Source organism: Egretta garzetta, unplaced genomic scaffold (assembly GCF_000687185.1).
Source record: "Egretta garzetta isolate BGI_Z169 unplaced genomic scaffold, ASM68718v1 scaffold72, whole genome shotgun sequence".
NCBI lineage: Eukaryota > Metazoa > Chordata > Aves > Pelecaniformes > Ardeidae > Egretta > Egretta garzetta.
Window position 1 is genome coordinate 2,896,420 of NW_009259032.1, and position 12,957 is coordinate 2,909,376.

Consider the following 12,957-nt stretch of genomic DNA (forward strand, 5'->3'; position numbering starts at 1 on the left):
CCAACTCCTCTCATCGTATCCAAAACAGGCACCCCACAAATCAAATCGAGACAAACCAAAGAACCACTCTATTGCAAAGCCCATAGGGTAACTCATGTGGAAGAGATTAGTGTGTTTTATAAAAATCCGCATTCCACCTCTCAAACCCAATCTGAGATATGCACATTCCCCATACACAAATGGCATGTGCATGTGTACACACACACGGTATATAATTCATCTGTTGATACGGCCCTTACGAGCAGGACCAGAGCCCAGAAGGTCATTTATTAGAGGCCAGTGCTTCAGGACACAGTGAGCTTTTCCAGTTGTACTCCGCCGATGTGCCCCAACATCTTCATATACCCTTGTCAGATCAAAACACTCACAAAATGTGGGTTTTTTTTTTTTTCTATTTCCCCCTGGGAGCTACATTTTAACGTGGCAGTTCCCAAACTGCAGTCTTTCAAATCATGGTGAGCAGAATAGTAATATACTATACGTTATTTATGTTCACTGGAGAGGATTTCCAAGCACAGGCCATTTGTAAGTATTTTCAGGTTTGCAAACAGCCTTTGTATCAAAAATGGGGGGTTGAAACTATTGCTTGAGAACATAATGTTACAAGAACTTGAGAACAAGTAATTCCCCAGGTCTCTAAGGAAAGTGAGGGGAATCGTTCTCTGAAACTCTAATATTTAGAGAAGCTTCTTTCAAATAAAAAGGAAGATTTCAGTGCCCGTTAAAAAGCAACCAACCAACACCACCACCTCCTCCCAAAAAACCCTACTACTGTTTCTCTCTTAGGGATAGGGGAAAAACTTCAACAATATCTTTCTAAAAATATGTTCCGAGAGTTGAAAGATAACATTTAACAACTTTTTTTTTTTTGGTCGATAATGATTTGCCAGGTCTCTTATTTTTTTTTTTGGGGGGGGGGAGGAGGAAATCACTCAAAGACTCAAATGCTGCACTACTCAACATAACACATGGTAATCAAGCATGTTATATTGAAAGGGAAGTTTGAATAAAAGCGCTTATCAACAAAAGGGTTTGACAGATGGGTTACAGTGCCACATGCTACATTTCTTGCTTGTGATGATGAACATACCTTTGGTACATGAATAAGATCAGGTTTTGGGATAGAAGCCACTCTGGGAGAAGAAAAACACAAACATAATCATTAAAACCAAGTTCTTTACCGTTTAAGCGTTTCCCTCTTCCAACTGCCCACATCCACCCACATATATATAAAATGTTTCATTTTGTTTCCTTTAAAGGAAAGAAGAAGCATTGAAGTTAAACTTATGACACAGTTGTTAATACAAGGAAAAGGCAAAAACACACTGGATTAATTTATCCAGATATGTTAGGAACTCTAGCATCTGTCGTCAAGTACTATTTGATTCATAAATTCATAAGACCGTATCACCAGTTAGGAGACTTCAGCTCCAATTTGCTTACTGTTTTCCATCCTTTCCTAAGAAATTATGTCACATAACTCAAAAGCTCTGGTCAGATAAATTGCATTTTAAACAGCGTATAACCTTTATTCAGGCTTAAAACAGAACGCTTCCTTTTAGAACAACAAAAATCCTTCTGAAGGACTTCACAAGCTAAATAATACAGAGACTTTTTGCACAGTCCTTGGTATTCAAAAGTAAGGTTAATGTCACTTGAACTCCACAGTAGATGGCAAAAAAATTTCTTCCAAACAATGGGTGCATTGAAACTACTACAGGGTGGTGGGAAGGAAAGGAAGTATCGCAATGGAAAGGATAAAGAAGATAAAGAACTGATGGATTTCACTATACCTAAAGTGAACTGGCAACATGTTACAGGTAAAGGCATCTCATTTGATTGGTTTTGGTTTTTTTTTTCAGCTTTACATGTACTTATATGCAAAAATATACACACACACACACACACAATTAAAAAAAAAATAAAAAGCCCAGCAAAAAGTCTGACAGACTAACATTTTGCCTGCAAACGTCGCTGCTGACACACTTGAGTCTTTTCATGCTGTTTCGGTAGAAAAGAGACTTCCTGCCACATTTCAAAACATTTTGGGCCGTATTTGGTAACCGCTCAGAAAAGCTGGCACCTTTAACGATCCAAGAACCGGCAATCATATCCTGCCTGAAATCACACAACCCCAATTTCCAATGAATCCTCTAAACAGGGTGTTGAAGAACTGAAGCCGGATTCTCATTTCCAAAAGATAATTTGCCAGGGAAGCAAAAAGGTTCATTTAATTGGAGATCAGCTAACAGAGGCTACAATTTAAAACACCCCTATTGTATAAACCAGCTTTTCTATTTCTACCAGAAAAACACGGAGAGCTAGATTTGAATTAGGCACACTTGGTCCATGTAACAACTCCTTTCCTTTTTTATTTTTTTTTTTCTTTTTATTTCCTTGTTTCTTTTCACTAAGTACGTTCAAAAAGTTTACTCCTTCCCTCAAAGCCATTTGGCCCTCAGGGCTCATCAGATTCCAGCAATAGCAATTCTGCTGCAGGTTTGGTAACTAAATTACAAAAAGGGAGATGAATATAATCTGCACACTATGTTGGCAGAAGAAAAAAAAAAAAAAAAAAGAAAAAAAAAGAAAAAAATCGCATGAAAAGATCATCTTCTGCACTTTGCTGTCCCCGTCTGTGCATCGCTGCTGACAGACATTATGTCCACATCAACAGCGAGAGAGTTTTGGTCCGTCCTCCCCTTTCTCACAGTGTGCAGCCCATGAGAAGGCTGACGACCTCCAGCCCTCCGAAGCACTGGGGCGCATCATTAATCACTCCTAATTGCAGAGTTGTCAATTTGCAGCAACAAAGGCAACAAGAAGGGGAGGGATAAAAAAAAAAAAATAAAAAAAAATAAAAAAAAAAAGAGATGCCAACACATATGGGAACTTTTCTTTCTTTTTTAAGACCAGAGTTAGAAGGAAACATGCATCCTGCCCCATATCTTAGGCATATGTTTTTAAATAAAGTAACTTGGAATGTTTTGTGTATTTATTAAGCTGATCTAACAGCAAGAAACAGAAAGACATTCATTATTCAAGTCAACTACCACATTTCATGCTTGAGAAAAAAAAAAAAAAACCAAACAACTTTGCTGCTGCTGGACCTTGATCTTCCAGTCTCATAAAAGGAATATACTTTTTTTTTTTTATTTTTGCAAAATAATCAAATTTGAGTTTGCAATGAATGAGACTGCTCTGCATTCATCAATAGAGCACTGAGCAAAAGTGATTTCAAACCACTATTTCCAGATGATGTGAAAACATACTCTTCCAACTTCCTCTTCAAAAGTATCATATAAGGAGAAGAAAAAAAAAAAAAGAAAAAGAAAAAAAAAAAGAAGGGCAGGGGAAGACTTGATAACTGAAATGTTCCCAATGTTCTTTTAACATTGGAGTCAGACAGGACAACTTTATTTCCCCCAAACATACTTGAAACAAGGACATAAATTTGTGTGTCCCAGACATACTTCAAACAGTTTAACTTGGCCTTGTTGACTTCAGACCATAATCAGCCTAAATTCTATGATTTATCCTGTATCCTATAAAGAAAACGCTCACCCAGCAAACTGAGCCACCAAGATCTGAATGTGAAAAATGCATGGTGGTTAGACAAGACAGTACAAAAGGAAATGCACACTTCAAGCTGAAAAGCAAAACACGTCCAACACATACATTTAAGGAAAGACTTCCTTCAGGGCTCTTGCCCTTGGGATTTTGATAGATACTACCAGATTGCATAGCAAAGAAAATAATTAAACTGCAGAATCTTGCACATTTTCTTAGCTGTTAGCACTTTGCTTGCCACCTAGCAATTAAACACATTAGGATTTCATGCTGGTTTGGTCACGCTGAATGTATGAATAACTGATGATAAAGGGTTTCAGAATGAGATGACATACTTGCCCTGTTATCACTTACTAGAAAAATTGGATGGCTTGAAGTAGGTTATTTTCTGAACGATTTAAAACTAGCCGTTCAGTACATTAGTTGATGCAATATTTTCAATAACTTACAAACAAAGCAAAGCCATAAAAGCTCGGTATAAATGCTTATTATGAACAACTCACACAAAAGACCTTGGCAAACGGTTACCGTTTTGAGCTTCATACGAATTATTATAGACAACAAAACTAGAAGCAGCAGCCATCACTTACTGACAGCCTAATACTGAAAATGAAAGTGCACAAAGTTTTTGCCCAGGCTTCTACATCAAAGTCGTTTATTCTTTCAGGAAAAAAAAAAAAAAGCAGCTATATTTAGCATGTGTAAATAGTTCTTTTCAACCAAACATGATCAAATTTGCTCTCTAAACATACCACAAGCCATTCCTCTCTGATGAATGCTTTTGTGACATTTAATGCAATTCAAAACATTCCAACTTCCAGCGCAGCCTTATTAGGAAAATGAATTAGTCTGCTCTTCGCTGTGAGCAACATGCCCAGCAAAAACTATTCATTCTTTAAATTCTCCTTTTATTCATTCCCTTTTCAAGTATTTCACCCATTAAAAAAAAAAAAAAAAAAAAGATACAAGCAATACAACAGAATCCTTCCATAATTACTAATATCTGGGGAAAAACATTATTAAAGCTGAAGCTACAGTATTTCATGCTTCTCCAATGATTACCATTTGATATATCATGCCTGAGGACCGATCATCGACGAAAACACTATAATCTCAAAAATTAGTGTTATGGAATGAAATTCAATGCACAGCAGGATGTTTTGGCCAAGTCTCAGCTGTCCTGTGTGTATAACCACACAATAAGGCCCAAACCCTCAGCCATTAAAACCCCAAAGCTTCACTGAACCTAAAATCCAAGACATTTCAGAGTTGTCTCTCCTCTGAACTCCATTTCAAGTCCCACCACCCCCAGTCCTTCTCCCCCTTCGTAAAAGGACTGTGTTATACTCGTAACTTAAAAAGCAGATGCTGAGCTAAATGCAAGAAGTCACAAGAAGGTAACTGCCCTTATGAGCCCCTCTATAAGCAAGGGGAGCGCTCAATACCAGTATTAACATGCGTATTGTGTTTGGGGGTTTTGTATCTCTGTAACTTAAAGAATTGCTCAAACTCTGGGGTGAGATACAAGGAGCTGCAACCCTTCATTCCTGGAAGGAAAGACAGAAGGAAGGACAGAAAGAATTTTTCCCACCCCTCCCATTTTCAAAGCAAACTCCTTTTTCCTAGCTGATCAGTCAGGATACAGGTTTTGGCAGTGGATACTACATCTCTGAAAAGCCACTGGGTCACATCTTCCTTCTGAAAACCTCATCTTTTAGCGGTTTTGCCATTGTAGTCTGCAGCTCTGTTCATCTGCTTCATTTTATTTCTAGAGAGCGGTCAGTTGACAGGGCAGAAAGCTAAATGAGTTTGCTTTTCATAAATTAGCCAACTCATGCAAAAAGATGACAAGCAGAAAAACGTTTAACATATATAACAAGTCATGACTTTCACTAGGGGTTATCTGAACAAAAACAACTGCAGATGTAATTTAAAGCACAGAAAAAAAGAACAATCCAAATATATTTCTTTCTTCCTTAGACCCAAGCCCCTTACCACAGACATAATTTATTTCTTACCAACCTCGCTCTGGCTCACAGTAATAGAAAAACAAAAACATTCTTAAGCTTGCTTCTTGTTGCAACTTATACAGCATCAGAAATGGCTGCCTCACGTACACTAATAGAACGTGTAACTACATTTCCCACAGTATTGTAGAAACACACACCCTGCCCTGGGCAACACCAGACGGCAAATCAGCGCTTCAGCAATCTTGCCAGGACAAGCACCTGTGGCCTTGAGACTGCAACCCTCTGTGCATCCCAGTGCGTGGCAAAGCAGAGGTAGCAAAATTATCATGAAGTACTACTCCATCTGTCGCACTCATGGCAAAAAGGAGAAGACTTTATCCCCCCCTCCGCCCCCCTTAGGAAGCACAGCAATGTTTTCAAATCTATACTCTGGCTGTGGTGCTTGCTAACATACCAATGGATGGCTGTCAACAACATTTTATTTCTTAAGTCGTTCTCTTTGCTCTAGTTTATTACGTTAGTTTTCATTTAGTTGAACAAACCAAATTATGACAAACAGGGGAATGTTAACTACAGTCAAACAACGCAGACTTCAGTGCTGACAGCCTGCTTAGAGAGAGCAAATATCAGACCAGAGAGAAGAGAGGATGCATAATGGCATTTCGGATACCGTACGTCTCCTGGAGACTCAGTGAGAACAACTCATTCTGCAAACTAATTCTTACATTAAAAATGCATTATTTCTCCTCTTGTCCTAAAAATACAGACTGCAAACTTGTGGTAATTCAGACATTAAAATGCCAATAGTGTGAGGGACAGTTGTTTCAGCATTAACGAAATATTGAAAAGAGTTTCCGTGGATGCTCCGTTTGTATCTGAAATGATAGAAAAGGATCTCTTCATTCAAATGGGATATTTTTAAACAGCTTGTACCTTTTGGGCTTCGTGCCCTTTGAAGAGGTGTATTTAATGGAGTGTGCTGAGAACATCAGTATTTATTTCTTGGCAGAATAGTACCTTGAGATAATACTTAACACCTCACTTCATTATATTTAGCCTGGGAATATTAGCTCGCGAGTCACTCTCAACAGGTTCTAGATTTTCAGTAAGTTTAAAGGGGGAGAATCAGTATACTGTGCACGTCAGCATGTTCAATGTGGTACCTACTACATACTACCTTTACATCCCCACACTGTGCACTCCCCCAGCACACTAGATTACGATGAAACACTAGGTCAGGTAAAAGCAAGAAAAATGACGTTCTTGCGTTACTGGCTATTTGATAGTTGGCCAAATCAAACGCAGGCCCCTTCTCTTAAATTTAAATAAGGTTTGGGATTTCATCATCATGTGTTAAAATAAACAGTGCTGACATTTTAGGAGAGAAACAACTGCCCTCCTCTTCGGTATTCCTACCCACACAGGATTAGTTGTTTTCAAGACCTCCCAAAGGCAATCGCTGCTCATAGTCTCATTCCTGTGGTCTGTGGCAACCCTACCGAACGCATTTGTAAAGAGAGTTTAAGTGCAGGCAGACAATATTTTATTCTATTACAGCAAACCCAAAAACCAAACAAAAAGCCAAGGAAAAAATACTGTGGAATTTATCTCACTTACCTTCTGGCTGCCAGAGACTTTTAAAAACATGCTGCTTGCTCTCAGGGAGGCAGAAGGTTTAGAAACCTGGAGAGCCCACGTGTATGACCATCATTGGACAAGGTGGGGGTATGTCTGTCTGTACCTGCCTGTGTCTCCCCTGGCCAGAGCCCAAACAGGTAAAGCACCCCCACAGTACCAAGTATGGCCAGTGCCTTACAATCCTATATGGCAGATCGCTGCCAGTTATCCTAGAAAAGTTATAGAGCAGCCTATATACAGGTGGTAGCTCAGCGTGTCTAAATGATCGAGGTCGGTAGGAAGGAATCCCATCCTGCCACTGCTTGGCTACTCACAAGCGATTAGAGAACTAACACCTTGTATGTAAGACCTTCCTATACATTACCTTCAGTGACGGCAGTCATTTCCGTCACCTATGCTTTGTTATAAACTGATTTTTTTTCTTTTCTTTAAGCTTCCTAAAGCTGTCTTGCCAAGTAACTGTATCCACATAACAGTTAAGCGCAACTAACAAGACCTATACCCAGGCTTTTAATAAAGTGGAATTTATACATTTGTTTTTCTTTAGAAGTGCTTATTAGATACTAATTCTGCCACAGCAAGCTACCTTTTAAAAATAGCCAGCTTAATGAAAAGCATAGGTCTAAATGACTCTCAGACCTAGTCAGTCCTCCAAAGCCTTCATAAAAATGCTCAACTTCATGCTGACTTCAGTCTGTCATCAAATCTAGGTTATAATTTAGGAGATTCAACACTAAACACTAAATTATTTTACCAGTGCTTTCCGCAATATGGTGACTAATGTTTAAATTGCCTCCTTTGTCTAAAACACAGCCCAAATAAGCTTGAAAGTGCAGTCATATCTGCTTTAACTGGGAATTCATGACAAACAGCTCCCCAGTCCCCAGAATATCCTTATTTGGGATTTTTCTTTTTTCCCCCCTTAAAATACATGCTCAGGAATGAGCATTAATATTCTTTTCTTTTCCTCTCAAATAAAGAATCTGGCAATTTAGAGAGCCACTAGATTATTGTATTTTACTTCTTATGGGAGCTAAGCACATCTCTCCTCTACAAAGCAGCTCACCCATCCATGGCTTCACAAAAAACTAAAGAGAAACATAGTGGAAGCACAGTTAACCAAATGGGATGAAAACTCCGTTTCCGAGGTGTCAGGCAGCTGTAACGAAAGAGAGCCGTGTCCTTCACCAGGTCACCAGCATGGGAAGCAGTGTCACCCACCTAGACCCCAGAAGCCCTGCCCAGGCGTCTTTGGCCAAATCCCAGCTGCTCCCTCACGCCTCCCACTTCTCACCAACTTAAAATGACATGGCAACAGTATGAGCAACCTAAAATGACAGCTTCCGAGCTTCCATCTGTGCAGTTTGGAGCTATACATCATCTCAACCGCACGGACGTGCGGAGAGCCTGCTGCAACTGTGCGGCTGTCAGGAAAATCGCTGAGCCCGGGGCTGCTCCAGAAAAGCCAGGGACGTGGCAGAACCAATACAGATACACAAGGCTAAATATATTGACAAGGATGAACTCTGTTGCTTTTAATAGAATACACTGTGGTTTTAATTCTTTCCCATTAAGGCCAGGAATACCACTAAGCAGTTGACTGACTCCTGAGCACAACCCACCACCAAACCAGCACATTTTCTTTCCCATCTAGCCCCTCAGACATCTCTTTCTTCCCTTCTACGCCACCCCGGCAGCGAGAGGTAAGCACCCACCCTTGAGGTGCCCAAGCCGGGGCCCTGGCTGGCGAGCAGCTGCAAGGGCTGCCCTGCTCCCTTCGCACTGGGCTTTATCGCAGCAAGTGTGCTCCGAGGGGCTCCCCAGCCTGTCCCCAAAGGGGACATTGCCACAGGTAGTAGCGGCTGTGGACAACAGGGCTGAAGCACTATAAACCGCATTACAGAATTACAACACGATCAATTTAATGAACACGTGCTTGCCAGAAGAAGTTAACTTCTCCTCTACAGGTCCCCGCCTTCGGTGCCCTTCATAATTTCCGTGTATTGTTTATATGCTTATATATTTAAGGTCACTGGCTTAGCAGCATACATTGCAGGTCTAACGTGTTGAGAAAAGCTATTGGCTTTAGATATCTAAAAACTCTTATTTGAAATAAGTCTTACATCTAGAAGACCTCAAGTTAGCCTGGCCAACAGGTCTCACCACACCTTTAGGGGAAGTCAAAGACCAACTGTCAGAGTACCAGCTGTAGCTGGAAATTATTTCGTTAAGAGCAAGGCAAGAAAGATCGAAAAAGCAGCAGTGGTCACAAATAGTTAACCCCCGTAGTCAATAAAGTGGACAAGGAACCAATTATACTGGAGACACTAACACTGATTAAGTGAAGGTGCATAAAACAGTGCTGTAATTCTTCTGTCGTTTGCAACAACTGTGGAAGAAGATAAAAATTAATAAGCCCATCTGACTCTGATCCAGCTAACTAAAGACTTTTCCCTTCCCACAGTCTAGCTTTAGAAAAAGCAGCTTTTACCTTTCTCAGCTCAAAATACTGAGGGGATAGCATTCACAGGGTGCTCACAGAATATGAAGCAATTAACTACTTTTGTGGGCAACTAATCACTGATGCAAAACAGATGCAAAACATCTGATGGTCATGAAACCTGCTGAGGTTTTTCCCAATGCTGCAAATGTTACTTCAGCTACGAGGGAAGACGAAAGTAAGTGTGCAACGTTTTACAGGCGCGAGATACGTTTTTATTACCTCATGGCATTTTTTGCAGTTCTGTGCCACAGACATGACTTTCTACTGACAATACCCTGGAATTTTTCAAAGGCAGTAATTTTTCAAAAACTGGGCAGAAAAAATGCCCCCAAATCGGTGCAGCTGTGGAATTCACCTATAAATAGACATTTGACTCTACAGCTACCACCTTTCTACTAGGTGGTGTAGCAGATACGTATCTAATTAAACTTGCAGCAGTGGCCCTCAACCTGCATTTGTCTTCATTTCAGACCTCTAGAAGTTCCTGTATACCTGAAATGCTGCCTGCTTTTCCCAGCATTATGAAAAATCCCATCTTTCTTATGCTGTTGCACTTTCCTGATACTACCACTATCTTTCAGTAAGACATTTATTTTCCCAACAGCCAACCATTAATTTATTCTCATTCCACTCCTTACTAGAAGAAGGTAGGAAAAGCCCTATTGATGAGTCAGGACACTGCAATTTTGATTCTCAACAGCTGAGAGATGATCTTGCATGGCAGAGGACAGGTTCTATTTAAACAGTGTCTCATTTTTTCCTGTGGGCTGATCCTTAGGAACAGTTTAACAACACCGGTCAGTTTACATATTTACATTGGGGTGGTTTTTTTCCTGTTCTTTACATCCCAGGTTCACATAGGTGCAAAAGTTACTATCTGAAATCGAGAAACTAAACAGTTACCTGCATAGGTACTGAATGCCCACTATTTAGCCAGTTCAAACTAACTTGAACCATTTTCAGCAGACGAAGGGCACAGCCCATTTTAAAACCATGTAAGCTTCTTTTAATCCATTTAGAGACAACTGTCCCTTGACAGATCATCACGTACCCTTTTATAATTAAAGAATGCCTGCGAGTTAGCATCATAAACTGTGCATGTGGGAGAGATGTGGTTTTTCAAAAGGAAAGCAACAGGTGTGGGGCACATTCTGTATTTGAAAACAAAAGTGTAAATAGAGACAAGCAGCATCACTTGTGGCACCCAAACAATGAGCTAACGAGTTGTTAGGAAGGACAAAATGACACAGATTACACAGAGGCCTGCGGTACGATGGACTTGGGTGTCATCGGGGCAGGTAAGCTGCCTGTACAGTAGCAGATTTGGAGCCATAGGGAACCCACAGTAGAGGGAACACAGTGAAAATTATTCTTTTCCCATTCTTAACATTGGGATAACAAGAGCAAGATTAAGTTGATTTTCAAAAGAAGATTTTTAAATAAATGCCACTAAGCATGTCACGCAATCCAGATAATATATCAAATGTAACCCCCCGCATTTTCTGAAAAAGGGGACGAAAGTTTCACTCCCAAATATATTCACATACTACTCAAATTCACGGGTAAGAAGAGTCGTATTCTAAGAAACGTTTCAACTTTCCCAAATGCAAGCTTTTCCATTTATCTAGACTTGGCCGGGAGCGCAGGAAGCACCACTGCTCACGCATGGCTGCCGCGCGGCTGCCAAATCCCAAGGCTACTTCAGGTTCTGGGAAGTAAACCAACAGTGCCTTAAAAACTTTTTGATCAGAAAACTTTTGGACCTGTGTCAAATGGCTATTATTTGAGCTTGCTGTCTTTCTGGCAGTCTCATTAAACTATTGAATTCAATGGACATTTGACTTGACGCTAGCAATAGAGACTCAAAAGCAGCAGCAAGAAAGTTTTGCCCAACATTTGCCAAGAGTCACAGTTTTCTTGACTTGCTAATTTCTCCCTACTAACGCTTTTCTTTATGTAACTAAGATAGGGAAGGAGAAAACAATATCGATCCTTGTCCCAAAGCACTGCAAACAATATGGTCATGTCAGCCTCAAGAAGTTTTTTATCAGGCTATTTGTAAATTGGTAACATAGTCAAAGTCAGATCTGTGCTGCTGTATTCCTTAGGAAATTACAGTGCACACAAAGCACATCGGACTTCCAAAGTGAAGCTCCTCACGCAGAAGCGCAGGCTTCCCCTGTATTTCCTAGTTCGAGACCTCGACAGCTTTGCTCTGATCTCCTTTGTACGACATAAATTTCTGCAGTTGAATCAGAGGCTGCTGAAGGCTTCCTCTAATAAAATCCCCCAAGGCAAAACCAAGACCGAGACAGCGTGATGACAACAATGATGACAAGACTGGTTTCCATCATGGTGAAAGAATGTCTTCAACTTCATATTCCAGTCCTCAAACACTCACTGGCGCAAAACATGCCTCAGCAACAGGCACAGAATAACATGGGCTGTTAGAACCAACAATTTTTACAGCTACACGCTGGCATGCTGGAAGAGGCTAGAGCACCCCACGATTCCCATCTCCATTTTGCTACTGGTTTGATATAGCCCAATGATTAAGTCACCTTCAATTTTCTCATCTTTAATTAATCATCTTACATTTAAAGCTTTTTAATTAAAGTGACAAGTACAAAATAAGTACCTCTGGCTATATAAATAAATGTAAAATGAAGCAATCTGTAGGAAAAAACCCACAAAGAAAGTGATCAGTTAAAATTCCTCTACTCTCTCAGCCATATGATAAATTTGGTGTGCTTTATGTGGGGAGTAGCACTATGTAACTTCTTAACAAAAATATGCTACCCAAGACACTAAAAAGATTTCAGCAATTAAGAGCTAATGCCTCTCAACCTCAGGTTCAATCGCCTGGGGAGGAGATCTTCAAGCATTTCATACCCTCATACCAAATAAAATCCTGTGCAGTTGCTCGATTAAGTTGCTGGTAAATACAACATGAAGGGTCTCATTTTTTCAGTGAGTCTAATGCAGTAACTTTTCCAGACTGCCCATACAGGCCAGGCTTGCTCTAACTCAATGACTATAGCTGGCATAAAAAACAGTGGGCAAAATCTGAAAAGTAATTTATTACCCGCTAAGAGAGGAACAATTCCTCTTAGAAAAATAAAAAAATAATCTTCCATATCTAAGCTTATCATTACCTCTTTTAACAAATGCCTCGCAGAGCCGAGATTACTGACTCCATGGAAAAGGGCCAGAGAGTTGTCCTAACGCATGGAGAAGACAGCTTACATTGACACATCAGAGTGCCCTGCCCTTCAA

General features: G+C 40.2%; 1 protein-coding gene across 2 annotated transcripts in view; it reads right to left on the reverse strand.

Annotated features, from left to right (window-relative positions):
- PDLIM5 (PDZ and LIM domain 5) overlaps positions 1 to 12,957 on the reverse strand; it is a 96,795-nt gene that overhangs the window by 9,702 nt on the left and 74,136 nt on the right. For both annotated transcript variants that reach the window (XM_035890334.1, XM_035890335.1), the window contains exon 4: positions 1,091 to 1,133. In XM_035890334.1, the coding sequence (XP_035746227.1) occupies positions 1,091 to 1,133 (43 nt within the window). The remainder of the gene's footprint in view (positions 1 to 1,090; positions 1,134 to 12,957) is intronic.